Source organism: Alternaria viburni, assembly GCF_023758015.1.
Source record: "Alternaria viburni strain BMP 2772 chromosome Unknown scaffold_17, whole genome shotgun sequence".
NCBI classification, from domain to species: Eukaryota; Fungi; Ascomycota; class Dothideomycetes; order Pleosporales; family Pleosporaceae; genus Alternaria; species Alternaria viburni.
The window spans coordinates 313461-340812 of NW_026055786.1; the positions used below are offsets into that span (position 1 = coordinate 313461).

Below are 27352 nucleotides of genomic sequence, written 5' to 3' on the forward strand. Positions count from 1 at the left end.
GCGACTATCGATACCAAAGCATATGTCAACAGGCGAACGACAGCCATGCAGCCACGGGGACGGAGCATGGACACACGTTGACGACATTGACGTTATTGACGGATGTCCGTGTTTGCATGACCAACACACCTCAGGCCGTCTCCAGGCCGTGTTTCAAACGGCTGTGGCTGTCCCGCTCCCTGCAGCATGATAGCGCCAAGCGTGAAAGTGGCATGCTTGGTAGCGCGCTTCGAAGCTTGACTGGCAGGCACACGCACTACACAACACTGGGGAAGCACTAACCCGCCCCTTAGCGAACAAGGGACGCTATACTATGGCAACTTTCATTCCAGCAGTCACCAATAGCCATGAAGATTCGGTACAGTACTATTAACTTGCCACATTCTTCGAAACATACCTCGGTCCCGCCGTTGCTACGCCTGCGGAACCTCACAGCCTGCAATTACACAATGTAGTACTACGGACACGCCGCCACGCATTCGGTCCTACACTCGCGCAAGATGGTCACTTCAGTCGCAATATCCGATCTACAAGGGCCGTCGCCTATCCCAAGCGCCCTTCTACCAACACCCGGCTCCGCATGCACTTGCGTGACCGACGCCAAGTCTCAATGTAGCAGGTAAATGTATGAAACGCGGCGCCACCGCCTTGCGAGCATGATCGACCTGCCAAGATAGGACTCGTTACCATGAGTGGTTGCGGGATCTAATTTCAATGTTGATCGTTTACCCCACTATGATCCTACACTACGCCTACGATGCCAATAGAGGGCGGCGTAGACAGATCGAACAGGGTAACGAGCACATCATCGTCATGGACAAGACTTTATGCCGCGCCTTGTTGGCATTGCTTGGTATAAAGCCAAGGCATCTCCTCGCCTCTATTGCTTCTGTACCGGCTTCGTCTTCTCTTCAAGCCTCTCATACAGGCTTCAGCTACCACTGGCCTTTCACCCCTCGCTCTTCTGCCGTATCAGATAGTCCATCGTTATCATGCCTTCATTCGCCCACCTCACGGCGGCGCTCGCTTTTGCCAGCACTGTTGTTGCCACTCCTGTTCTGCGTATGTCAAACACTGCTTTAATGAGAAGGTCCAATCTAACACGTGATTACAGACAAGGGAAACTCCTTCTCGGTCGAGCAAGTTCCTCGCTCTACCTACCTGAAGAACGGACCCGAGCAGAAGATCAAGGCTCTTCGCAAGCACGGCAAGGCTGTTCCTCAAAGTCTTGTTGAGGCTGCACAGAACCGGGCCAGCAACACTGTTGTCGCCGCTGCTGCTGCCAGTGGATCAGTGCCTGCCGCTCCCAATGACGCATATGACTCGGCATACCTGAGCCCGGTCACCATTGGCAGCACCACTGTCCACCTTGACTTCGATACCGGAAGCGCTGATCTGTAAGTCACGATGGGGCGAAATGCCTATCCCCATATAAGACCCACATCTAATGTAACCACAGGTGGGTCTTCTCGTCTCTCCAAGCCAGCTCCCAGACCGCCGGCCACGACTACTACAAGGTCGATGCCTCCAAGGTCAAGAGCGGCTACTCCTGGAAGATCTCCTACGGCGATGGCTCTGGTGCCTCAGGCAAGGTCTACGCCGACAAGGTCACTGTTGGTGGCGTGACAGCCACGAGTCAAGCCGTCGAGGCTGCCACCTCCGTCTCCGCGCAATTCTCACAAGACGTCGACACGGACGGTCTGCTCGGCCTGGCCATGTCCACCATCAACACAGTGCAACCCCAGCAACAAAAGACCTTCTTCGATACCGTCAAGTCGCAGCTCGCGTCGCCCCTCTTCGCCGTCCAACTCAAGTACCACGCCGCCGGCACCTACGACTTCGGCTACATCGACAAGAGCAAGTACACGGGCCCCATCACCTACGTCGCCGCCGACGACAGCCAAGGTTTCTGGGGCTTCAGCGCCTCCGCCTACAGCGTCGGCACCACCACCACCACCAAGTCCGTCTCCGGTATCCTCGACACCGGCACAACCCTCATCTACACCGACCCCGCCATCGTCAAGGCCTACTACGCCAAGGTCTCCGGCGCAAAGAACGATGCTACTCAGGGCGGTTACATCTTCCCTTGCACTGCTACCCTCCCCGATTTCTCAATCACCGTCGGTGGCGTCAAGCAGACTGTTCCCGGTAAATACGTCAACTATGCTCCTCTTGATGATGGTACCGGTGCTTGCTTTGGTGGTATTCAGACTGATGACGGTATTGGCTTCAGCATCTTTGGTGATATCTTCCTTAAGAGCAAGTACATTGTTCATGAGATGGGTAGTTCGGGTCCTAGACTGGGTTTCGCGCAGCAGGCTGGTGTTTAAGCCGTGGATGGCTTGGCTTGGCTAAGAAGGAATTGACGAGAGTGTCAGTCGGAGAGATACCATGGCATCGCTGAGATATGCGGCTGATGCCTTTGTGGGCTGGTAGCCCGGTGCCTTTTATTTTCCACATAGTAAATATTATCGTCTTGCTGTTTACAACTTTGATCTCGTGAGATCTTTATGATTATTGTAGATCTTGCATTTGTCTTTCAAGTTTGAGAGCCATTTTCTTATGTGCGAGAATGGAACGTATTCGTAATTTGAAGGCACAGCCTCTGTGCATTAGACACGAGACTCTTCCAAGACTAGAGCCATTGAGTCACCCAGCCATGCTACCATGCCCAAAACTCCGTCGCTATGCATATACGCTCTATTGAAACACTTGAGCTCTTCCCCCTCATACCACATGGAATCCCCACTCAAGATGTCGACTTCGTCAGCAAGAAACCGACGTTACACTCCGACTCCTTCAGCACATCGAGAAACACATCATCATCAATTGCCGCCGCCATATCATCCACAACCCCATCCTCTTCATTCTCCTCTCCGTCACTCTTCTTCATTCCCTTAAGGATCTGAGTATCAATATGTCGGTACTCCATCAACATCCTCAATTTGGGTTGTTTGGCCGCGCGTCTAGCCTTAATCTTAGCTTCTTGCTCTTCGATATTGACCTCACTTGCTTTCGTAAGGGTGGGGTAGAGGTCTTCGTCCGAATCTTCGATGTCGTCTTTGTTGGCCTCATCGTCTTCTTCTTCCGCCGCCTCGATTTTGACTTCTGGTGAGCCCTTGCAATCGCATGTGCAGCCGAGAATATCGTGGGTCTGACAGCCTTCGCGCTCGTCGAGACGGAAGAGATCGCGGAGTTCTTCTTGGGAGAAGGAGGATGCAGAGGCTTTGTTGTCCACGACGGCGTTTGCGAGACCCATTTTCATGACTTGGCGCTGGTAGATCTTCTCGTCTAGGCCACCTTGAATGAGGAATCTGTATACCTTGCATGGCAACTTCTGGCCGTCGCGGTGGATACGTGCCATGGCTTGCAGATCGGTAGCGGGGTTCCAGTCGATGTCAAAGAGTACAATGCGCGATGCACCGATAAGGTTAAGACCGACTCCTCCGGATTTCGCAGATAGTAGGAAGGCGAACGATGTGGTCTTTGGGGTCTTGTTGAACTTCTCCACAAGTGCTTGGCGTTTGGTGGCTGGTGTGCTGCCATCGAGACGGAGGTAGGTGTACGACAAGGACACCAAGAGTCGCTCGATCATGTCCAGTGTTGTAGTGTAATTCGAAACAATGACGATCTTCTCCTCAGTGGTGGTATAGATCCGATGAACAAGGCTGTCGAGCAGTCGCAGCTTCGCACTCGAAGCACTTGAGCTGAGGATCTTGGGCGGTATCAGTGGGAGAAGCGATTGCAGCATCTCCGATGGCGTATCGTCGTTATCTTTCGATGATTTGAGTAGCGAAGGGCTGTTGCAGACCTTCTTCAGCACGTTGATGAGCTGTAGCGCAATATCTGTACTTCCTAACGCTATTCTGAATGTTGGTGAGCCCAGTATGGCGCGATAAGCCTCTGCTTGTCCTTTGGTCGGCCTGCAGAAGACAATGTGCTCAGTCTTCGGTGGGAGGTACTTTGCAAGCACTTCTGCTGTACGGCGAATCATGAATTGACTGGTGAGGGATACGAGCTCCTTCCATCGTGCCTCGCCCTTTTCGAGCTCTGCTTCACTTGCATCTGGCTGACGGCTGCGCACAATGGGCACTTCGAAGGATCGCTTGAAGGCTGATCGTTGCCCCAGTAGGCCAGGATTGACGAAGTCAATCGCAGTGAAGAACTCGCCCAGGTCGTTCTGCAGGGGCGTGCCCGATAAGATGATCCGCCGCTCGGTGTTGAGAGACTGGATCGCCTGCATGGCCTTGTTGTTAGCAGTCTTCAGCCTGTGGCCCTCATCTGCAATGACGATATCGACAGTCCCTTGCTTCATTTCCTCTTGCATAACACGCAGCATCTCGTATCCGACGATCATGATGTTGTAGGCTTTGCCCTTTGTGAAGTTGGCAATCTTCTTGTTCTTTGCATCTAGCACGTAGACGCCAATTCTCTCATTGCCCAGCCACTTCCGGAATTCTCGCTTCCAGTTGTCGACCAGGCCGGCGGGGCATACGATGAGGGCTTTCTTGATGACTGGCGAGGCATTGTGTATCGGGTTCTGCTTCATCAGTGTCCAGAGCAGTGTGATTGTCTGCAGTGTCTTGCCCAGACCCATCTCGTCCGCCATGATCGCGCCTTCGCCCTCGCATCGCATACCCATTACACACTCGTATAGGAACTGCACGCCCTCACGTTGATGTTCGCGCAGATGCTTGCTGAGGACCGGATCAACGACCACGTCGACTATCTGCTTATCTTTCGGGCATGACTTCGGCCGCTTCATGACTAGAGCGTTCGGTGCGTTCGGATCATGGCGTGGTTGTGGGATCGATGGGTTTCGTTGAGGCATGACGGTATTTGACAATAGAGGCGCCTTGAACTGCTGCTTCCGCTGAGCTGAGGGCTTGTAGTCTGGCAGATCCACACCATCGTCACCAGTATCTTTTCTCTTGTTTGCTTTCGACTTGGCCGACGAAAGAGGCTTGTACCCTGATTCCTCGCGCTTCGACTGATCTACAGGCGCAGCTGCAGCCGTGCCCAGGAACATGCGCCCGGCAAGGTAATCCGCCTTGTCAATGGACGCCTCAACCTCCAGCTCCTTGCCACAGATGGATAGCGCGGAGCCTGGCAGCAGCGGTCGAGTGCATGCTCCTTTCCCCAATTCTTTTCCTGTTTCGCTGTCCGTGAGCGTTGCATAGCCGCCTGTGACGGCAAGCACACCATCACCGTCCCATGTCTTGTTCTTCTTAGTTGTATATTTCCGCCATAGCACCGTGTAATAGTTTCCTTCGAGACCCGGGGGCAGGAATTGGGCCGGTGCGGGGGCGTTCAGCGTGTTGAGCGGTTGGCGACTGCCGGCGGAAAGCGCGTTGGACGAGACTCTAGGTTTCTTCTTCAATGGCTCGCCAGTCTCTGAGCGAGGGCGAGCGAGGGTAAGAGGCCGGAAAGGCTTCATGGGTTCGGATGCTGGAGGGATGGCATGCCGTGGGGTAGGAAAGTGTACGGTGTTGATGGTGGCGAGCGCGACGCGCCTTCCCAAGTTCGGTAAATTACGGCGCGCTATCACGTGATTAAATAATACTTAAGTCCCGCGCTTGTAAGCATGCTGACACCCGTGAACTTGTCCCATATATGTAACGTTTTCGCAGGGCTCACGCTTAACGCTTCCCAAGTTCCTTCTATCGCCGGGGAAAGAGCCAACGGCACAGCATATATCGTTCTCGGAAAGTATACGTCCGCAGAACTACACCAAAACTACGTGTAGTCGTGCTACTAAAATTAACAGATAGCTCATTTCAACAGCCATTCCATAGTTTTCATCTGTATTCCAGTCTGAATGTTGAAAGTATAATGCATAAAGCCAGGAAACGACCTAAAATCGATGTTGTGCCTATACCGGTTGGCAGCCAGAGCAGTCTCGCTCGCAGTTCCCAACGGTGTATCGAAGTCTTCAGCTCCATGATACCAGGTTATCGGATTTGCGTCAATGTCTTCCAGGTTGAATCTACATTGTGGTTCGTGCTGTTAGTGATTGTTTTTCTTGTATGCAGCTGAGAGAATTGGAACTAACCCCCACGGTCGCGGAGCAAGCGACTTGTCGTTATGGTAGCCCGAAAAATCCTGCCTTTGCATCTCTTCATAGTTTTTATTCAGAAGGTGAGTGTACTCGACATGACTCTTGATATTCCTTTGGCGAAATCTTTGATAGTAGCCTCCTGGGTCACGCAGGGCGGGCATCCAATCCTTGAATTGTTCGGCGACGCCACTCAATCCTGATATTGCTTTCTTGGCTGCGAAATTCGGGTGACTAATGCCGCACATGATAGATGTCTTTTTGAGTCGGTGTTTAGGAAAATGGTAGGCCGCTGCTAGTGCATACGGCCCCCCTCCACCCACAGAAAGTATCTTGAACACTCGAACGCCGCGATAATCAAGCAGATGCTCGACGTCCCGTATGAAACCCAGCATTCCTCGGTCATGCAGCGAGGAAAAGCCATAGCCCGGACGATCAATGGCCATGACGCGGATGCCGTGATTCGCAGCAAACAGATGTACGTGCTTCCAGTCAAGTCGACTACCAGGAGTACCGTGAAACAGAACCCAGCATTGCCCCACCTCTGCCAGACGGCCGAGTTGTGCGTAACTCAACATGGCTCCTGAGGGCAAGGTGATCACCTGGCTATCGTAGGGCCAGATTACAGCGGGTAGAAGCGTATTGTCAAATCCACGCTGAGTTGGATTACGCTGAGTTGAAGTTCGCATCGAGCTCAGCTTAGGGTACAAAGGTTTTTTGCTCGAAGCTGATGCGTATGGAAGCCGCGCCTGGCCTATCCGATGTATTTTGCATGATGGACGGTACCAAGATCGTGTCGCCAATATCCGTCGAGCGCCAGCAACGGCGTTTCCAAACTTCGTCTCCATGGTGGTAGTCAGTCGGGTGACCGGTTCCGCGCACTACTCAATCAAAGAGTGTTTGACGAAAACCAAGAGCTGGCATATCGGGAGGTTTGCAATGAAAGTTCCGAGGTATATGTCGAGATAAACGGAATCCGGGTTGTTGTTGGGCGCGCCTGCATACGGAAGGAGCTGTGCCACATCTTGTCTAGTCCATATACGGCAATCCCTTACATCTCAACACATTAACCCCCGGCAGTGCATTCTCAGTCTTCTACTACAACACCATATCGAATTTTTTCATATGTCGTCTCGAAACCACGGAGTTGAGCTCTGCTTTAAGTGCAACTTCTGTCCACCAGCCACTCTCTCAATCTCTAACCCCTCGGCATCACCTTTGAAGCTGATCGCCACTATCCACCAAACCTCCTCGGTCTTCCCAGATAGACCCGTTACTATTTTGACCAAGTACTCATGTCTCGACACTACGCCTCGTGAGGATGCGTTCCGCAAGGGCGCTATGCACTCACCGGAACTCGCATTTCCTTCCACCCGACAAGTAGATGGCTCTGCAAAAGTGCTTAACCTCCGGCCCAGAAAGCGCATTACGTTCCATCGGATATCAGGCGACCCAGATCTGGCCAAACGCCCTGAGGATCCCGACACCCCTGGATTCACTTTCATCACAATTCCTCCGGTGGGAAAAGGTTCTGTACAAGTTGCGTGGGAGCTCTCTGCTGAACGGCTTATGTCGAGTCTCGGCGACGACTCAACCCCGCTCCAAGAAAAGCTTGAACATTTTCTACGAGTCGGCGACACCTACCATGTCTGGCCCGGCAATCTTTCAATTCGATGGTGGTCATTTGGCTCCTTGGAAGACCCGGAAGGCTTGAAAGGCAAGAAAATCTCGCGCTTCAGCTTTTCTGACGATCTGGGGTTGGATAGGGAAAAGGGAGCAGATGAAAGCGAAGAGGTTGTTAGTAAGATGCGAGATCTTATTGATTTGCACAACGTGAACAGCTTGTCTTCGAGAAGCGCCGTGGAAGGAGAAGAGAAGCCGGATATCAAGAAGATGAGGGAGGAAGGGTGGGTGTTCGGAGAACCGCCAGGGCTGTTGAAGATGATCGCGCAAGACGAAGACAAAGTAGCGACTTTCAAGATCGTGGAATAAGGCGGTTGGATCGTTAGGCAAGTCTGTCAACAGTGCATCAAGACAATGTACCTAAGTCATGCATACTTCGTTCTCAATCACGCGCTGCTTGAAATTGATATCGAAATTTCCATCTTCCTGTTTGTGATGAGGAATTCACAAAGTCAAGGGTTCGGGTCAATAGCGGGAAAAGCGAGTATTTGAATTGACTATATGTAATCATTACATACTGCGTAGAATCTGCAACGCACGACGCATGTGGTTCGCTTGTAAAGTGAAGTGGTTGTCGTATGGATGTATGAAGAGCTCAGTGTTTTGTAGTCGATCGCGCATGTATCGCATGCCATCCGGAGGGTTTTGTACGTCCATGCCTCCAGCAATTATAACGATTCGGTTAGCATCTATGTCCCTAAGCTCGTATCCCCAATAGCGATGCTGCGCGCAATGATCATGGACATAGGCTGCAGGAGTACCGTGTCTTGCATGCCCCTCGATGATTTTGTGCCCTTGTTCGGTCTTGCGTAACTCTTCGGTGGGCGGATTTATGGCCGCCATGTTTTTCAAGAATTTCCTACTTACAAAGGAGACTCTGAGCTCCATAAGAAACGGGAAGATAGTGAGTAATCTCCATAGATACCTACTCATCGGCACGCCAGCTCTGTTCATCGGCACGCCAGTTTTTGGTGCATCAATTGGAGCTATGGGGGCCATGAGCAGGGTGCCCTGAACTTGCACTTTGGTGCAAATGTGAGTGAGAGCAAGAGCATATGGGCCGCCACCCCTAGCACCAATGACTTTATATTGTTCATATCCAACATGATCCATCAACCTTTGAACATCATGGGCGTGTCTTGTTACCACGTAATTCTTGTCGATTGTAGATAAGCCATAACCTGGCCTTTCTGGACAAACGAGGGTGACGCCATTTTTCAACGCCCAATCGTGCCACATGCGATAGTCCAGACGCGAACCAGGAGTACCATGGAATGCGACAATGACGGCTGCTTTCGGATGTCTGCTGCCATATATCGCATACCCAAGTTGACGTCCGTCAGGGAGCGTGAAAGTCTGTGAGTCGCCAGGAGAGATGCAATAGGATGGAGAAATTTGAAGATTACCGCGTCGGCATGGTCTTGAGGGAGCCGTCTGTCCTCGCTGAGATAGTGGCGGTGGTGACGGTGGTGACGGTTGTGGAAGGTTCGATAATTGAGAGTCGATCGGCCGGGAGCGAAGGGAGGCAGTAGAGACCACTTTATGGTTACTCAGACCAACACGGGGTCCTATGGTGGTACCAGCCTGTCGTTTTGAAATGGAATCGTGAACTTTCTGGTTGGCCTGCGACGGATTTGATAAGGCTGACAATAAGGATTTGGCTTTCGGACTTTTGCCGACGGTAGTAGGTTTTTGGGAAGGTGGAACTTGGCCACTTGAGTTTGATGTAGATGATACCAAGCGGGTGCGACTGATGTTTATTACGGTATTGAACCGCAAGTTGCGATTGCGGGGCATTCCTCTGGATAGGATGAGATACACCGGCATGGTTCTACTTCCAATCCGGCACTAACGATACGACGGAGTGGGAAGATTGTTAGATTGAGATGGCAAGTATTGCTTTTTGGAGTAATAGAAAGTAGGGAGAGGCGCGAGGAAGATTTCCAACGATGAGGTGAGAGCGAGGGTGGATACGTCGGATTGGAGGGGCGCCCGTGCCGCAATCCGCATTTATTACCCGATGGACGCCACCCGCGGAACTAAGGAGTTTGAGGTGCATTGTTAGGACAGCACCCCATTCAAAGGAAAAACCGAACACCCTAGAGCCTACATCAAGGTAAAAGCTTGCGAAGTTAGTGGCCTAATGGCGACGTAGGCTCCTAGGTGTTCAGTTTTTCCCTTGTATAGGGTGACAGAGTTAGCAATGCGAGTAACACCAAGTGGTCTGGTTTGGTCATTGGAGTGTTTTCGTCACGCCCAAAGGGCCTGCTCAAGCCTATGACATTTAGGTGCAGGTATGGCTGAATAGGGAGAGAGCTAGGAATCATCGCATTCAATCTTGAGCAGCGCTTGAGAACTCTCCTTCGTAATACTAAAAGATCGTTAGCGTTGATCCCACACTTCAAACACATGTTCGGCGCCGGACTTTCAAGAAGGCCACACTTACCTCCGTCACGTTCTTCGCTAATTTGGTATCCCTCAACTTGGACTTTGCATTCGGTATCGTCCAGTTGTTGACTCCCCACCACCATCTCCGTATCCGCGCACCAACGCCGTGTCCACTAAACTTGGTCGATCGGTTCCAATGCCGCCAGCCGTTCAGTAGGAGAGTCCATAGCACGCCTTGCGCGAAGCACATGATGACCTATGCCGCTGATTAGCGAAACTTCCCATATGCTCCATTCTTATCTCCTTGTACCTGATCTCGTAATGTAATCCATGCCACGCCCTGCCATCCCTCTGCTTGCTCGATGCTCTTTAGGTAACTTTGTTCGAATCGAAGGTCTGGTAGCGGGGGCATCGTCTTCTGGCGCGGTACCGGATCTAATACGCTGACTGGTATTTCATCTTCGCCGACTTCCGAGCTATCGGGATCTGGGTGTTCATTGAGGGTGACGGGCTGCTTCTGGGATGCGGCGGTCGATGGGTTCAGGTCATGGCGTACGGACGGATGTTGGTTGATGGATGCGCCCTGTAGCACTGAGCCAACTTCGGTGGGTATATCTGAGTCCATTGTGTCTGAATCTACGCCGCGACGTGAGGCTCGAGCAGAGTGTTGGATGTGGATGCGCGGAAGGGAAGGTGGAGTCTTGGCGGTTGACGTCGGGGCGCGGTGCCTGCCTTTAGCGCGGTTGGACCCTAGCGGCGGCGACCAGCAGCCCCACGACATCGAGACACGACAATATCCTCCCCATTCAATTCCTACCCCAGATAAATCGCCAAAATGGGTAACCAACAGTCTGGGCTGCTCGACAACATAGCCTCCGGGTCCAACTGTACGTAAGCGGCGAAAGAGGAGGCATACGCGAAGGGGCGTCTGCGGGGCTGAGAATAGCTTGCTAACAGCATGCAGTTGACCGCGAGGAGGTTGACCGCCTAAGGAAACGGTTTATGAAGCTGGACAAGGTGCGCGATCAGCACTATACGCAATAGCTGAATGCTTGGCTAACTCAGTCTAGGATAACTCTGGTACCATAGAGCGCGACGAATTCCTAGCCCTCCCCCAAATCTCCTCGAACCCTCTCGCAACACGCATGATCGCTATCTTCGACGAAGATGGCGGCGGCGACGTCGACTTCCAAGAATTCGTCTCCGGTCTCTCAGCTTTCAGTAGCAAGGGCAACAAGGAGGAGAAGCTGCGATTCGCTTTCCGCGTATACGACATCGACCGCGACGGCTACATCAGCAATGGCGAGCTCTTCATAGTACTGAAGATGATGGTTGGAAGCAACCTGAAGGACCAACAGCTGCAACAGGTGCGTGCAACACATGCTGGAAGTCATATGGTAGAGACGTCTAACAAGCACGTAGATTGTCGACAAGACCATCATGGAGGCCGATCTAGATCGCGACGGCAAGATCAGCTTCGAGGAGTTCACGAAGATGGTCGAGAACACGGACGTTTCTATGAGCATGACCCTGGACCAATTCTAAGCGCTTTTTCTGTTACGAATGCGACGGCATCTCCAGGCACGAGGGTTTCCTTGGCGAGGCGTTCATGGTGTTGCGGGCACACTCGGGAACGGGCTCGACAGTATTCGATATTCCTCAATTCAGACCCGACATCTTTGGTCAACACTGTTTCACAAATGTGGATGCTGACGCGGATCATGACACCTTACCACTGATCGCATTCAAAGATACTGATTTCGCATTAACAACAGCTATTCATATCCCTGTATTCGGGTCGCCTCTAGCCGCCAGCTCTACAAGAACCTCTTCCCGATATATCCACCACTACCGAAACCCAGACTAAACCCCGGCATCCCGATCGCCGCATAAACCACAATAACAAAGTGAATACCAGCCGCGATACACAGCCCCGCACCTTCCCAACTCCCAGCTTCGATGCTGACCTCCCCCTCACCGCCACCAACCGCATGATGTCCCAGCAGAATCCCTATCTCATGCAACGCCTTTGCACTAGCCATCGCACACAACGCGCCCGCAACGCCCAGTGCCGCACTAACCCCCAGAAGAAACTTCGAAGCCTTCTCATTTCGGCCGCCTCGCTCACGGAAGATGAAGTAGTAGATTAGAGAGATGAGGAAGAGCGATGAGGCGATTGCGGGAAGAGGATATAAAGAGGATTTCTGCAGTGCCAGGGCGGAGGCGAGGACAGGGTGCGTCATCGGTATACTGGAAAGACCTGGTGGTGTGTCGCCAGGAAAGCATTCCAACGGTGCTGGTGTGGGGTTATCGCTGGGTGCTGTTGTGTTTGGTGGGAAAGATGTGCAGAGGCCTGTTATACTGTCAGTAACCTCAAATCCCAATACAGCACTAATACCAACACGCGGAATGTCAGTTAAGAGATGTGCGTACCAAAATACCCTATCCGCACTGCAACAGGTGGCTGTCCAGCAGTCCCATTCTGCGATATCATCACCCAATACAGACTCTCGATGCCAGCACCTGTGCTTATGCAGCCGAGAAGCACGAAGAGGTAGATGATCAGCGAGATGAGGGTGAAGATGCAGACGAAGAAGGTTTTGTTCAGGATCCTGTCCTTGAGGAAGCTTGCTACTAGTAAGGGGAGCATGGTGACTGTGGAGGTGATATATGTGTGCCGGGGTGAGGTGCGAAGAGTAATGGGGGCTAGAGGGCGGTGATGGTGTTCTGTGGTATTTATTGCTGGAGGGGAGATGGTGTTTCGGTGATGGGGTGGCTTCAAGAAATGGGTGTGAACATTGTGGTTGTGTGATTTTGGTGTTTTGAAGAGGTGGCGGTTGTGACATGTAGGCCATACGAGGCTCGAGTGAATGGTTCGTCTACATCAATGAGATTCTTTTTGTCTCTATGCTATGTTATAGACGCAATATTTCCAGCAGAAGAAGAGACGGGCAACGAGTCGTTTCCGAGTGTATCGCGTCGCGCGGGTGTTCGTCGGCTGCTGGGCGCTTTCTTTGATATGGAGACGCTCGATCTACTCCACGTACTTTTTTCATTGCGCACTATCTGGAAGACGCTGTCAGAGAACATGGGAGGCTAAATGACAGAAAAGAAATGCTTGGAAGAAGAAGAATCCCCGTGATGGGTTAAGGACATAAATGCCACGAGCGGGATCCGTGGACAGCGCGATTGAGCGTTTTGTCAGGACAAATAGTCGCGGTCAAGGACGAAAAACATGATACCGGACGAAGAACGTTTGTCAGCGAAATCGAGGTGTATGTAGGTACTCAGCTGGAAATTCAAGGACATTTGTTCATTGAAGTTCCCAGTTTACGGTGATATCACCGGCGTATGACGCTCAACTAGGCTTAGCCTAACCCATATGGGGCTAGCGCATCCATCTCAAGCCTTTCCCCGCCCTGATTTCGCCCTTTTCGCGCTTTGTAAATGTCCGTGAGTCCGGCATGGCGCCGCAACTCACATACTGAGGGCTTACACTGATGTCTTGGGGTAGTCACGTTATGCGCCTTGCCAAGGTCTTCATGTTGCATTCGCGACTTCTCAGTGGACGGGAGATTTACGAGCGGATATTTGCAGCCGCGTAGCTTCTATCGATGTCTACGAGCAACTTCCTGTCGCTATGCCAAGGTACACGGTAATGGGTAGTCAATACACTTCGTGCAGACATGAATCCTTCGACCGGGTTTCGTCCACATGCTGGCCATATAAGATCTATTGCAATAGCCTCTAAAGATCAGGAACTGCTCTACCAGCTCTCAGTAGCTTCTTCAACTGTATCATCCACTACACACTTCCATCTTCGGTCTTTCCATCGACTATCGTCATTCGAAACTCAGCCATGGTCACTGTAGCAGTTGCCGGAGGCACCGGCGGCATTGGCCGCACGATTGTCGAAGAACTTGTGCGGCAAGGCAAACACCAAGTTTTGATCCTAAGCCGAAGTGTATGAACACGAAACCCACCTGACTTGACACATCACTAATTAACATCCAGGCAAGCAAGCTACCAGGCCTCGAATCCACCCCAGTCCTCGAAACAAACTACGACGACGTCGCATCAATGAAAGACCTACTCCAGAAGAACAACATCGAAATCGTCATATCCGCACTCCGCCTCTTCGACAAACCAGGCGCAGACTCGCAGATAAACCTCATCCACGCCGCCATCGACGCCGGCAACGTAAAGCGCCTCATGCCCAGCGAATACGGAGTCAACTACTCCCAACCCGGCATCCTCGACGTGTACCCCTCAGCGAAATGGTGGCTCGATGCCGCCGATCTACTTCGCAACTCTCACATCGACTTCACGCGCGTCTTCCTAGGCTGGTACTCGGACTACTTTGCCATGCCGCATGTCAAGTCCAACATGAAGCCTTTCAACTACGCTTTGGACTTCAAGAACAAGAAGGCGGTGTTGCCGGGTGATGGCAATTCGGCGGTGTCGTTCATCCATTCGACGGACTTGGCAAAGTATATTGTTGCGACGTTGGATGACGAGAAGAAGTGGCCTGAGCTTAGTCCTTTTGCTTCCGATGCGTTGACGTGGAAGAAGGCTGTTGAGTTGGCGGAGAAGGTCACGGGTAAGTCATCCTTACTGCCCACATCATGGCGATTGGGAATGAAGCTAACCTTTTGAATGACAGGCACGAAATGGGACATCACCTACGATACCATCGAAAAGTTGGAGAAGGGTCAAGCTACGGTGCTCCAGCAGCCAGAAGGCTCATACGAGTTTCCTCCGGAATTCATTCAACCATTGGTCGTCGAGTTCAGCATGTTGGCTGTACGTGTGAACATGGATGTCTCTAAGGATGGCCTGAGAAACCATGAGTTTCCCCAGATTCAGCCGATCGGTGTCGAGGAGTTGATGAAGAAGGCCTGGGGAAGCAAGTGATGAGATCAGTGTGATACTGTGCGGGTTGGAGTCGAGCTCGCAGGTAATGTTCGCCTTGTAGAGAATCGGTCGTACATCAATAGCAATCTAAAGATCAACAACAAGTCCGACGAAGCTTACGACAACTCGTATACGCATACGTCTTGAAGTTGATGCTGATGATAACCAATGGGAGAGATTTTATTACCGCTCGTTCGGGCTGTTGGCAAGTCTTAGCGTTTCCCGTTTCCCCGTGACCCACTTCGTTCAGCCGCCCCGTCCGCCAGACCTCATTGTTTGATTCGTTTCAACCTCCCCGGGCAGACGAACACATTCAGACCCACTTCGCATGGATATGGCCGCGTTATACAGTATGACGAATAGCACTAGATGTAGTACGAATGGCTTAGAGTTTCGTACAACGAAAAGCTATTCCAGGCGAGACCTGGATTGTCGACTGCCGCGTCACATATCGTGACGAAGTTTTGGTATGGGTGATGAAGTGGTAATGGCTTCAGTGCTCGACATGATAGGATGACAAGAGTCAACACGGTTAGGTAGGGGTAAGATCTCCCATGTACGAAATGCGTGTGAGACATATACTAAAATCGTACATCGTCGCTTTAGGTCTACATGTAGGAATACGAAGTTAGTGGTATATCTCAGGCAGTTTTTATGAGATACATACTATTGTATAAAGGCAGTCAGTATCGATGTGAAGTGTATAGCTCCATCATCATCATCATTTCTCCGGTGTCGCTAGCTGGCTGTATCAAATCCTGGTACCTTTCAATTGTTCAACAGATCATACCAACTTCTGTTTTCACTAAATTTAGCAATCGAACATGGTCAAACTCGCCTCCGTCCTCACCAGCGCCGCTACAGTCACCTCTCTCTTTAGCACCATCATAGCTCACCCCGGCGAGACACACGACCACGCCAAAATCAAACGCGAGATCGAAGCTCGTGGCCTGCGCGCTGCTGCAGCGAGACGTTCTTTGGCTGGATGTCAAAATACGCTCAAGCACCGAAGCTTGATGCGGCGTTCTGAAGAACGTCGCGCGAACACGCTGGATGAGCTTCGTCGGAAGCGTGGAATCACTGCAAGTATGCTCTACCCCAACATCTCAACCCTGTTTCCAACAACAATGGCTAACATCAACATGCAGAGCCCAAGAAGTACCGTCGTGATTTGGCGCAACTCCAAGAATTCGAAAAGGTCAATCACAACATGACCGGCACGATAAACTACACACCCGACACTCCCACCAGCGCCATCTTCGCCGCAAACACCTCATGCATCCTCACCCCCGAACTCACCTTCGGGCCCTACTACGTCACGGGCGAAATGATCCGGAAGAACGTAGTCGAAGACCAAAAAGGCATCGACCTCTACCTCGAAGTGCAATACGTCGACATCATCACCTGCGAGCCCGTCCCCCACCTCTTCGTCGATATATGGAACAGCAACGCCACGGGCTACTACAGCGGCGTCGAGTCCGGCCAAGGCGGCCTCAACACCACCTTCCTCCGCGGCGTCCAAGAAACAGATGCTGATGGCGTCGTGGCTTTCGAAACCTTGTTTCCAGGCCACTACACCGATCGCGCAACACACACGCACCTCCTCGTTAAGAGCAATGTGACCGTCCGCTCAAACGGCACCACGGGCGCCGATGGCACTATCGCACATGCCGGTCAGCTTTTCTACCCTGAAGATCTGAAAGCTGAGGTTGAAGCTACGGAACCTTATATCTTCAGTACGCAGCCGTATATCACCAACGACGACGATTTCTTGTCGGTTGTGCAGGCTGATGACGATTTTGATCCGTTTCCTCAGTACGTGTATTTGGGTGATGGGGTCGAGGATGGGTTGATGGCTTGGATTCAGATTGGGATTAATACTACGGCTGATCATAATGACGATCAGATGTTTGGTGTTGCGGCGGATTACCAGGCGGGTGGTGGTATTACGAACAAGAATCAGACGGGTGCGGATCTGATTGGTGGGCCGGGTGCTAATGGGACGACGTCGTCGGGTGCTGTTTCCTCTGGTGCTACCCCAGGGGCTGTTTGAGACTTTATTATTTTAACTCCTTGCATATTCGTTCTTGTACTTTCCTTGTAGAAGCCCCGTTCTAAGTACATAGATGCATTCACACTATCCACGCATCTGTGTCGTTCATGACATGTTTTGCGCCTGCCCGTTTACATACTCGCTTTTCCCCTACTTTCAAAAGGCAAAATAAGCACCAAAATACCCGCAGCAATAAACAACGCTCCACTAACATAAACTGGCGCACTCGTCTCCAAGTCGGCAAACATAGCCACAATAGGCGCCATAATACCAAACACCCTGTTCGCACTCGCCGTAATCGCATTGCCCGTCCCTCGGTCTTTGGTCGGAAAGATCTCAGGTGTATATGCATACAACACCGCATACATAATGTTGCTCATGAAGTTGTAGGCGCAGTTCCATCCTAGGAGGGCGTTGGAAGTGAGCGCCGTTGTTGAACAAAGGAGGAAAACACCAGTAAGGACTGTCGAAAGAGCGAGTGTGCCTTTGCGACCGATGTGCGGTGTTTCGACGAGCACGGCGCCGAGGATGCAGCCGGGGACGCCGAGTACGGCGATGATGAGGCTGTTGCGGTAGGTGATGTAGGTTGAGCCGTCGCCGAAGTCGGCGCCGCGGGTGGCTTGGATGTATGGGAGGAAGGCGTTGTAGAGGGGGTAACCGAGGCCGATGAATGCCCAGACGAGGGTAACGGTGCTGGTTGAGAAGGCTAGTTTCTTGGTCGCGAAAAGGGCTTTGACGTGCGAGCTATCTAGCTTCTGAAGCTTGCGTTTGACTGCTGCGGTGGCAGTGCTCGTTTGCTGGATGGTACCGGGTAGCGCGTAGTTGTTGCATGATTCAAGCTCTTCAAGTGTGAGGGTGCACTCTTTGCCGTTGCGGCGGGCGACTTCGTGGACGATGCGGACTGCGTCTGCGTCTCTGCCTTTTCCCATTAGGAACTTTGGCGATTCAAAGATTGTGAAGAATACGAAGCGGCCGATGAACATTAGTAGTGCGACGCCACCCATGACCTCGAAAAGTGTTAGCGAATACTTTCGGAAGCAGGGGTTTCGGGACTGACAATCATGAAGTACCGCCATCCCATGTTTTCTCCTCTCGTGCAATTCGTATCCGTCTGCTGACACGTGAGGTTTCCAAGCAATGGCCATGCTACAAGCGTAGCGAAGACCTGCGCAAGCGCCCAGTAGATCGACAGAATCGTCAACAGATACTGATGGCTCCCAGGCAAGAACTCCAGGAAGATGGCGGAATCTACTGGCAAGTTTCCACCTACACCAACAGACCACAGAGCAGCGAAAGTACCAATAGCAGCGAAGTTTGGACTACTGGCTGCTATCATTCCAAACACAGCGGTGATACCGATAGTGAGGTTGAAAGCCCATCTCCTTCCGAAGATGTCGCAACCGAAACCCCAGAAGACGGCGCCGAAGAGAAGACCGATGTTTTGCGAGAGGGAGAGTAGAGGTGGGCGTGTGGGGTTGAATTCGTTGGTGATGGGCGTGAAGATTAGAGACGTTACTATCGGCCAGAGATTGTCCATTGCCCAGCCGAATCCAATCACGATGAAGAGCTGGGAGATGTCAGTTTGCTGGAAGGAAGTAGATGGAGATGAGGGATGGGTCTGGAGAAAGGTTGGTTGAGTAAAGCGTGTTCGCCAAAGATGGGAGTGCGAATGGTTGAATACTTACTTGCCATTGATACTTCCCCATGCCTATATCTTGCATGGCCTTGTTTAACATCTTCGCTTTGGCTTCGTACACGGGGTCCAACGACCCATCTTCCAAAACGCTCACCGGCACTTCTCCATCTCTTGCTACGGTTTGCGCTGAAGGTTCCTTGTAACCGTGCGATTCATCCATCTTTACTGGCGAGTCGGCCATGGTTTCTTTCCGCCCTTTGAAGCCGGCTGCGAGCGCAAAGAATGTAAAAGCGGAGGTTAAGCTAGATCGCAGTAAACACAGACAGCCGGGTCAAGTCAAGGTAACAGGTGGCGAGGGACAACAAGCATTAGCGTCGCTTAAGAACTTAGTGAATGGAGGATCTTTAACGGAATGGTATTTGATTGAGCCAGTGGGTTGGGAAACTGCATGGTTAGTGTGACGACTTATAATGTTCCTTGTCGCGCAATCGGGCTTCCCGCTCGCGCAATACCACGCAGAGGAAGGTACCACCACCACGATGCGCGGGCTATCTCCAGGGCGAACGCCATGGTTGTACTGCGTCCACAACTCTGGTCCACACACGCGATAAGGAATTGAAGCCGTTGCGACTGTCCTGTGGTAAGCGATAAGCGATGTTAAGATGGTTACGATCTGCATTGCATGCGAGGTGGTGTGGGAGATGGCGGGCTAGGTCCTGACGGGAGTTACTCCGCGCTAGTATGACGTGCCGTCACACCTGAACTGACCATGCGAGATCCACATCAACCATGTTAGGAATGTTGAAGGTCGGTAGTCATTATTTGTTTGTACCAAGAATCTGCACGTCTATGTTTGGTGTACATAATCTCGACGTGAACACCAGCAATGCATAATGCAGGCAAGCGCAGTAGCAAGACCACGTACCATGGTCTACTTCCACAGCTTGCTCAAACTGGTCGCCTTGTCGTCGTGCTTGTTCAGCACCTTCGCAGTCGCCAGATCGAAGTCCTCCTGTGTGACGTGCACTCTCCTCTCCCTGAGGGCGTACATACCAGCCTCAGTGCACACACCCTTCAGCTCAGCACCTGAACATCCGTTCATCTTCTCCGCGACCTTTGTCAGATTGATACCACGCGTCAAGTTCATGCTCCTAGAGTGAATGCGCAGAATGTCGGCACGCGCCTCGACGGTTGGCGGTGGGAACTCGATCTTTCGGTCGATACGTCCGGGTCGTAGGAGGGCGGGATCTAGAATGTCCAGTCGGTTGGTCGCCATGATGATCTTGATGTTCTTGGTTGGCTCGAAACCGTCCAGCTGGTTCAGCAACTCCAACATGGTTCGCTGGACCTCGGAATCACCACCTGAGCTTCCCTCCACTCGACTTGATCCAATGCTGTCAATCTCGTCCATGAAGATAATGCTGGGTGCGTGTTCTCGTGCCATGACGAAGAGTTCACGAACCATGCGACTACCCTCACCAATGTACTTCTGTACCAGCTCGCTACCAGACACTCGAATGAACTTGCAGTCAGCGTGATGTGCGACCGCACGCGCAAGCAGTGTCTTTCCTGTTCCAGGAGGACCGTATAGCAGAACACCCTTGGGTTGAGCGATACCGAGCGATTCGAAGAGTTCGGGATGTTGCAGACCCAGCTCGATGACTTCCTTGATCTCCTTGATCTGCTGATCCAGACCACCAATCATGTCATATGTGCTGTCGGGCACCTTCTCGACCATCATGAGGGAGACGAGGGGATCGACGGACGAGGGAAGGAGCTTCTCGAGCTTGTAGGAGTCGCTGAGGAGAGTGACGCGCTTTCCGGCGGTGAGTTTGCTGATGTCGACGCTGTCCGCAACATCGACGACTGCCCTGATCAGTCTTGAATCCGTCTGTGATTAAACCCATACATACCGTATTTTCCCTCGGGGTGAACCTTTACGAGCACCTTCTTGGTACCCATGACCTTTACTACCTCTCCAACGTAGGATCCCGGTTGCTGTAGAAGGCCGAGCTCCTCTCGCAATAACCGTACTCTTGAGTTGTAGTCATTGCGCTGGGCTTCAAGTCGTCGTAGCTTAGCCTGTCCCTGTATGATCTCGAGCTTCATCGTCTCGATCTTGTTGTGGAAGAAGGTATCGAGCGCCATGGCTGTGGCGGGCGCCGGCGGCGATGTTTAGGCTAGGGTGTTGTTTGGGGTAGTGTTGAATGCAAGGAGCTCGTGTAGTGAGCGACGGCGAAGACGGTGGAGTAAAGGTTGTGGGTGAGATAGCGATGGCGACTGTTGCACCTTGGTGTTGACGCCCGTGAAGGCGTGGAAGCTTCCGAAGCTGGCCATTGTCGGATTAAGGTTACGCCGGGCCACTAGCGCATACGCGTTGGAGGAAGGAGCACACGCGCCGACAGGTCTTACCACAGCAACGTTTTTCACCGGCTCTCAATCATACATTGATTATTCACATTTGCATTTCCTGCATTATCGCACAGTCGCCAGATTCTCGTAAGAAAACACACGATTATCAGCATGGTCCGCTTCTGGCATCGCCGAAGGCCACACGGCCACCAACTCCAAATCTACATCCGTCCTAACGCCTTACGTCTTCCTTAACGCGTGCTTACTGGTCTCTGTCGCGATGGTACTGCGATCTTACTTTGCCGGTCGAGCATCATCGAGAATATGTCCCGCGATATAGGGTAGTTGACCTGGCAACTCTGGTCTTCAGCTACGTTGTCCTGGATCTTGAGACGACTTATGTCTTTCCACATATCCTGTTCGAGAGCAGCATTCACTTGCAGAGCCTGGTTCCGCGCTGTGTTTCGCGTGATGATGCGCTCGGTCTTGACCGGCAACTCGCGAGGTGATATTTCGGAATCATCAACGAGCGTCTCGTCTCCGCTATCTTCGCCATCGCCATTGATCTCCTTGTCAAGAGCTCTGAGATCTGCAAGAGTCAATGGCATCGTGCCATCATCTACGACTGTCAGTTGAAGTGGACAGGTTACGGCGGCGCAGAACTTACTTGATGGACTTCGGCCCTTCAACAATCGTGCAATTCGCAACCCCTCGCAGTTGGGAATATGCTCCCTCAAGAAAGCGTCTATTCGCTTTATAACTTCCGCATTGACTACGGCCTCCTTTCCAATAGTACGTATTACTCCGATGTGGGCGACCTGGATGCGCAAAATAAGCAGGGTCTTGACTTGGACCAGCTCATCCATGATGGAACCAAGCTTCTTCTCATCCGCTGAGCCATGGACCAGCTGACGCGCTAATTGGTTGACCTTGCTTGTCGTCTTGGGGTCGAGCGTCTCAAGCAATTCGGCCAACTTGTTCTGCACAGCTTGAAGTCGGACGAGCTCGGTAGCAACAGTAGGGATTTGCAGGTCCTCTTCATCGTCTATTATACCGATGATCGTCTTGATACTCTCGAGCTCGCTACGGTGTCGAGCCAAGACTTCAGCAAGAGCTTTCTGACGAGCGTTTGCCCTGCGTAGGCGATCGAAGATTCGGAAGGCTTGCTCCACAAGTTGTGTGGTAGCTTGGATCGCGGCGAAAACAGCCAGTACTTCAGCCTGTTACGACACTTCAGCTGGGCCTTCCTGAAGGAGCAGTGTACTTACCATGGTCTTTAGTGGAAAGATTGCGCTGTTGCAGAAGAAGAGATTATCACGGCTTGCGCTGACAGATCAAAGGGCGCAATACCGCACTTATCTTCAGCTGAACTTATCCGGACCACCTTTGGGGCGCAGTGTCAGTTATGAGTCGACCGTGATTGCGGTTGGTCCGGTGAAGTTCGCATCATGCATGCATGCGAGATCGCAGCCAGTGATTCGCCATCGCGAAGCGACCTGCAGCCATAGATGCACCCCAAAAGCAACTCATGTTCGCGCTGTATCGGCGTCCAATGGGGTCGACGATCTTTTTGCGGGGTGTGGTCACAGGCTGACAGTACTCGCACACGATGCCACGTCCTGCCAGGGTTCGAGACGGCAGAAGGGTGTGGGTTGCGCGCAGATCGAATTGCCGGTTTTGTTTCTTCCCATGTCCGTTCAGCGCAGGACCGAGCCAGTACCGAAGAGGAGATCAAACCGGCCTTGCTTGACAACGAAGAATCGATACACGACAAAGGCGTCTTTCCCTTCCTGCGAGTGACAAGCGAGCTCGACATATTCGTGTGTGGACGGCAGGTGGATGCGACTCGAGGCAGTCTCTACTGTGGACGTTGAGGTTTTGTACACTGTAAGGCCAAGTCGGCGTACAATCTTGTGCGCGATGAAGTTGTTGGCCATGGTTGGCCGGAATATGGCGCGAACAAAGTGTCGGCTGTCGCTCGTGCAGGATTCGAGCATCAGATTTTGTCCTTGCAGGACTGATGGGTCAGAAGCGCTCTTCTGCTCGTTGTCAGCCGCCACCCTGCACCAAGTCGCGCGACGTTCTTTGCTTACTGGAATTTGTGCAGAGAACTTCGCGGACACTCTGGATGAAGACGGAGCTTCCAGTACTTGTTGCACATCGAACGTCTTCTCTCTGCGTCTGCTCGGTTGTGCTGATCTGGCTCCGGTGGACATGACGAACAAGTTCCCACTTGTCAATGTCAGAGGCATGCTGGGCGCAAGGTGTTGGAGTCGAACTTACATGTTAAGATTGTAGATATTTTCGGCCACATGTCCATTTATCTGAACAGCATTGCCGCTGGAGACATTTCGACTAATAGATGTCGTTGTCGCCATGATTTGTTTGTCCTCCAGAACACGGCTGGACGTAGACGTCGACAACATGTTCGATACGCTCTCTGGAAAACATTAGCTGGGACGATCCTTCCTATGGGACTGATCCTACGCGCAGGCCTCAGCAATCGGGACGGAGGAAGGCCGTGAAAGTGTGATTGGAACGAGCATCTTGTCAGCCGGGCGGGGTACGAAAACGCCGTGACCGGTGTGCTGCGGACTGCATACAACTGCTCCAGGTTTGCTGGGTGGTGTTTCGCAGCCCTGTTCAAACTTGCAGATCCGGTCAACTCAGAGCGGCAAAGCGCATACTGAAGCGAGAGATTGCCCTGATATCGATGGATCAATAAGCGCTTCTGGGTTCATGCGCGAGTCTTTGGCCTGCGCCCCCATCATCGTCTGCCTTGCCGCTAGATTCGTATCACGCGCAATGCGCTTCGTACGGTCATCTCTTCCTTACCTCCTCACGCTGCGGCCACAATGAGCGACATTGATCGAGTGCGCCTCGGCTAGCGCTGCTCTCCGCAGCCGTCCAAACCCCGTTCGTGCGACAACAGTAAGCCCCACCCACATGCGGCCGATTGCTTCGACTGCGCATCATGAACCACTATGGCACACAACGATTAGTCACCAAGCTGGTCGACAATAGCCCAGGGAAGGCCATAGACATCCTCACCAGGTGTTGCGACGACAACAAGATCCTCGATGAAGTAACTTCCTACGTTTTACAACTAAACGCGAGGCAATACGAGACACCAACACCTCCCGCCAACAGATTCGATATCACATTCGCACCACCTCTTTCGCCAACTTCACATAGTTCACATAACACTGGGACCCCGCCTCCGCGCCAACGGCTGCCCCGCCGCCTCTCATCGACGACTTATCCACTGAGCCCTCCTGGGACAGCATCATCGGTGGCATCACACTCTACTAGGGATGGAAGCAGCTCGGTGGAGTATGTATTGCTTCCAACTATTGTCGGAGGTAAAGTGGTAGAGCACATGGTCCGGATGAAGGACGCGTCAATCATGTACAGCGTAATACGTAATGACGTTGTTGGCAAGCGAAACCTCGAGGAGTCCCCCGGCCTGGTTCAGGCCGAAGTAACACATGTCGATGTGCCACATCGCCCATCGGGGCAGAACCAACTAGTACCAGTCTCATGTGCCATTGAACTTACCTGGCGCCGCCCTCACTCCGACTCCACACACAACACTTTATTTTATGTGGTACCAAACGGAGCGATTGACACAGATATCCTTCTTGGCTACAAGGATTCGGGTGAAGGGATTGCAGGTGTGTATACAGCATAGCGGTCAGCGGTCCATGCGCTTTGGCTGATTTACGTGCTTCTGCTAGAATACACACCTACTATCGTCCCTCAGCAGGCTCGACAATCCCCCAGTTTCCACGAATACAAGCAGGAAATGCGTCCTCATGCGCCGACACCACCTTCAGCATCGTACCATCGTTCAGCGATGACTCAGAGCGAATCCCACCGCGCAAGCCCCGTCTTCCATCAAGACGGGCAACACCACCCGTATCATATGGTAGAGCCTTTCCTCGCCCGACAGCAGTCATTCGGAACGGCGATGGGGACCCACCAACCCTCACCGGCCCATACCGTTTTGGGCTCGCACATCGAGCATCCACAGCCTCTCCGACCAAGCCCCGCGCCCGCAACTCCCGCCCGAGATACCGATCCCAATAAGGCCACCGATAGGATCAGATTGAGTCTCGTGTGGGACGCGACGACTCTAAACGTATGGCTAGATCTGAACGCGCACGGTGAAGCTTTCTACAAGGCCTTCCAGCAACAGGCTACGAAGCAGCGCAAGGACATATCAGATCGAGCAACGATGACGGTCTTACTAAAAAAGGACAAGAGCATACCGGACGAAGAAGGATATGCGCTTTCTCTGGATGAAGACGATTTGGAGGCGGACTGGGAGACGACTCTGGAATGGCTGGATGTGAATAGAAGGGATAAGTCGCCTCATATCTGCGGAGTGGTGGAGATGGAAGAAGGGTGAGGATGCACCTTTTACTCCAGGCTGTGGGTCTGGAAGGTCACGCTATCACAGCAACGCCCAACGTTACTCCACACGCAACAAAGTCACGAAGAACAAGGTCAGTGCGACGTGTTTTAGTCAGACTGCCATTTGGTGAGATCTGACAAGAAACAGTACCAGTTGAATAGGCCTACGGCAAGAATGAGGGTCGCCACTGGCGTCGCCCACGACTGCCAAGGTGGCGTAACTAATTACCACTCGGGAACCCGTCCAACATCCCCTCTATATAATTCGGCACATCAATTACGACCAGTGGCTTCGCAGGAGAATCGAAGCACCTCGACGATGTGGCTGTTGTCAAGAGCACCCTGAGAACACCACCAGGCGTTTTGTCATCTGGCTTGTTGCAAAATTTGACCAGCTGCTTCATACCCTCAACGAAATCATCCATGCCTTCCTCGAATCCCGAATCATATAAGTCAAGACCGTCGATCAAGATGAAGATTGCGCTATACTCCTTTCGCAGCTCTTGTAGCAGTTGCGCGAGCACTCTTGTGTACGTCACGCAGTCCTGCTCCTTCAACTGCGCCCTTTCTTCGTGTCCAAGAAATGAGAGTATGGGTACACCTCCTTTGCCAGTGTACCCATGCGTATTGCAAAGATCGAGAAGCTGGGCGAGTAGCGCCCGAAGCATGAACTTGGGTCCGTAGCTTGCTTTGCTTCTCCCACAGAAGAAAGGGAGGACCAGGGTGCGCGGCGCCTGTTCTAGCGTTAAGTAGAGAGCCGATATGAGGTAGCTCATTGGCGATGTCGTCTCGAATGCGCTTTGACCCTGGATACAAAGTATTCGGGATTGATCTCGCCCTCCTAGCCAATCATGGAATTCGAAGGTATTGCTCACCCACTCAGCGTGGCGTCGGAAATTTGTTGGGCTATATACTTCCTGTGCATGCTTGAGCACCATGGGGACTTCTGATGTATGTGTATGCTTGGCTGGTTTCAAATTCAACTCTTTCATGAGATTTTCTGGGGTGATCGCTGTTCTGGCGACAGGCTCTGCAAGCTCGGCTGTCCTTTGCTCTGAGCGCGAGTTAGCTTGCTGCGTGAGTAGAAGAGTTCTGACTTACTATCCCTGGCGGCCCTGAGCTCTACTTGTCTCAAGGCTTCGTCATGTTGCTGTTCGAATTCGTCGTCATTCCCTTCGAACGTTAGCGTCGCGAATTGAAAATTGGATGCGAGAGCTGAGGACCCACATCTGGCATCTCTCACTGCCCCATCTAGAGTTTTCTTGAGTACGCCTAGTCCGCCCACCCCTTCGCCATATGGCTTCAACGTTTCTTTGATTGCGTCCAGTGCGTCCATCTCTTTGCCATGTGTCTTCGTCGTTTCTTCGAACTCTTCTTGGAACTCTGCCAATCTTCCACCCACGCCGACAGTCGTTGAGTTGGTCTCGCGAGATTGCACGTCGATCTTGGGTGCTGTAGAAAGTGTGGCTCGTTGCGACCGCGCCAAATACAATTGAGACTCTTCGATGAGGAGACCCTTAGACCGGCCAATGTTGTGGAGGGATTGGTTGATCATTTCTCCGTAGGGATTGTTCCCCAAGAGACTGTATGAGGAATTACCTAAACTGTCAGCAGCAGATCTAGGAGGTTATGCGGAACAAAGGAAGTAGTCTACTCACTCCAGGCATACTGAATATACCATCTGAGGATTTCTTTAAGGGCCAGAAGGAGGTTGGTGTAGATGTCATTTACAAACAACTGTATGATATTACGTCCGGGATAGATTTCCAGGTATTGCTCGCATAGAATGACGGCTTCGGGCACTTCTACCAATAACTGCGCCATTCTCTCACGGACTTGAGTATGTTGCGTCATG

At 52.2% G+C, this 27352-nt stretch overlaps 13 protein-coding genes across 13 annotated transcripts; 5 read left to right on the plus strand and 8 right to left on the minus strand.

Annotated features, from left to right (window-relative positions):
- Positions 1-992: 992 nt before the first annotated feature.
- J4E79_007710 (uncharacterized protein) lies at positions 993-2330 on the plus strand (the record flags this gene model as incomplete). The annotated part of the gene is made up of 3 exons (XM_049356573.1): positions 993-1062; positions 1115-1397; positions 1460-2330. 3 exons carry the CDS (start codon positions 993-995, stop codon positions 2328-2330), a joined length of 1224 nt encoding a protein of 407 aa, XP_049208920.1.
- A 419-nt stretch (positions 2331-2749) lies between these two features.
- On the minus strand, positions 2750-5437 carry J4E79_007711 (uncharacterized protein; the record flags this gene model as incomplete). Its single annotated transcript, XM_049356574.1, has 1 exon — positions 2750-5437. One exon carries the CDS (start codon positions 5435-5437, stop codon positions 2750-2752), a length of 2688 nt encoding a protein of 895 aa, XP_049208921.1.
- A 1743-nt stretch (positions 5438-7180) lies between these two features.
- On the plus strand, positions 7181-8047 carry J4E79_007712 (uncharacterized protein; the record flags this gene model as incomplete). Its single annotated transcript, XM_049356575.1, has 1 exon — positions 7181-8047. The coding sequence occupies one exon, from the start codon at positions 7181-7183 to the stop codon at positions 8045-8047; it is 867 nt and encodes a 288-aa protein (XP_049208922.1).
- Positions 8048-10070: 2023 nt separating this feature from the next.
- On the minus strand, positions 10071-10751 carry J4E79_007713 (uncharacterized protein; the record flags this gene model as incomplete). Its single annotated transcript, XM_049356576.1, has 3 exons — positions 10071-10109; positions 10185-10382; positions 10437-10751. The coding sequence occupies 3 exons, from the start codon at positions 10749-10751 to the stop codon at positions 10071-10073; spliced, it is 552 nt and encodes a 183-aa protein (XP_049208923.1).
- A 210-nt stretch (positions 10752-10961) lies between these two features.
- CNB1 (Calcineurin subunit B) lies at positions 10962-11671 on the plus strand (the record flags this gene model as incomplete). The annotated part of the gene is made up of 4 exons (XM_049356577.1): positions 10962-11013; positions 11091-11143; positions 11197-11493; positions 11549-11671. 4 exons carry the CDS (start codon positions 10962-10964, stop codon positions 11669-11671), a joined length of 525 nt encoding a protein of 174 aa, XP_049208924.1.
- A 762-nt stretch (positions 11672-12433) lies between these two features.
- J4E79_007715 (uncharacterized protein) lies at positions 12434-12776 on the minus strand (the record flags this gene model as incomplete). The annotated part of the gene is made up of 2 exons (XM_049356578.1): positions 12434-12479; positions 12568-12776. 2 exons carry the CDS (start codon positions 12774-12776, stop codon positions 12434-12436), a joined length of 255 nt encoding a protein of 84 aa, XP_049208925.1.
- Positions 12777-13985: 1209 nt separating this feature from the next.
- On the plus strand, positions 13986-15040 carry J4E79_007716 (uncharacterized protein; the record flags this gene model as incomplete). Its single annotated transcript, XM_049356579.1, has 3 exons — positions 13986-14090; positions 14141-14726; positions 14790-15040. 3 exons carry the CDS (start codon positions 13986-13988, stop codon positions 15038-15040), a joined length of 942 nt encoding a protein of 313 aa, XP_049208926.1.
- Positions 15041-15864: 824 nt separating this feature from the next.
- J4E79_007717 (uncharacterized protein) lies at positions 15865-17093 on the plus strand (the record flags this gene model as incomplete). The annotated part of the gene is made up of 2 exons (XM_049356580.1): positions 15865-16126; positions 16189-17093. The coding sequence occupies 2 exons, from the start codon at positions 15865-15867 to the stop codon at positions 17091-17093; spliced, it is 1167 nt and encodes a 388-aa protein (XP_049208927.1).
- A 131-nt stretch (positions 17094-17224) lies between these two features.
- J4E79_007718 (uncharacterized protein) lies at positions 17225-18970 on the minus strand (the record flags this gene model as incomplete). The annotated part of the gene is made up of 3 exons (XM_049356581.1): positions 17225-18100; positions 18151-18660; positions 18779-18970. 3 exons carry the CDS (start codon positions 18968-18970, stop codon positions 17225-17227), a joined length of 1578 nt encoding a protein of 525 aa, XP_049208928.1.
- A 690-nt stretch (positions 18971-19660) lies between these two features.
- On the minus strand, positions 19661-20877 carry LET1 (26S protease regulatory subunit 8; the record flags this gene model as incomplete). The annotated part of the gene is made up of 2 exons (XM_049356582.1): positions 19661-20595; positions 20643-20877. The coding sequence occupies 2 exons, from the start codon at positions 20875-20877 to the stop codon at positions 19661-19663; spliced, it is 1170 nt and encodes a 389-aa protein (XP_049208929.1).
- Positions 20878-21332: 455 nt separating this feature from the next.
- J4E79_007720 (uncharacterized protein) lies at positions 21333-22352 on the minus strand (the record flags this gene model as incomplete). The annotated part of the gene is made up of 2 exons (XM_049356583.1): positions 21333-22301; positions 22350-22352. The coding sequence occupies 2 exons, from the start codon at positions 22350-22352 to the stop codon at positions 21333-21335; spliced, it is 972 nt and encodes a 323-aa protein (XP_049208930.1).
- Positions 22353-22778: 426 nt separating this feature from the next.
- J4E79_007721 (uncharacterized protein) lies at positions 22779-23333 on the minus strand (the record flags this gene model as incomplete). The annotated part of the gene is made up of 3 exons (XM_049356584.1): positions 22779-23120; positions 23175-23256; positions 23305-23333. 3 exons carry the CDS (start codon positions 23331-23333, stop codon positions 22779-22781), a joined length of 453 nt encoding a protein of 150 aa, XP_049208931.1.
- Positions 23334-25718: 2385 nt separating this feature from the next.
- J4E79_007722 (uncharacterized protein) lies at positions 25719-27321 on the minus strand (the record flags this gene model as incomplete). The annotated part of the gene is made up of 5 exons (XM_049356585.1): positions 25719-26303; positions 26412-26551; positions 26599-26670; positions 26725-27096; positions 27156-27321. 5 exons carry the CDS (start codon positions 27319-27321, stop codon positions 25719-25721), a joined length of 1335 nt encoding a protein of 444 aa, XP_049208932.1.
- Positions 27322-27352: the final 31 nt, after the last annotated feature.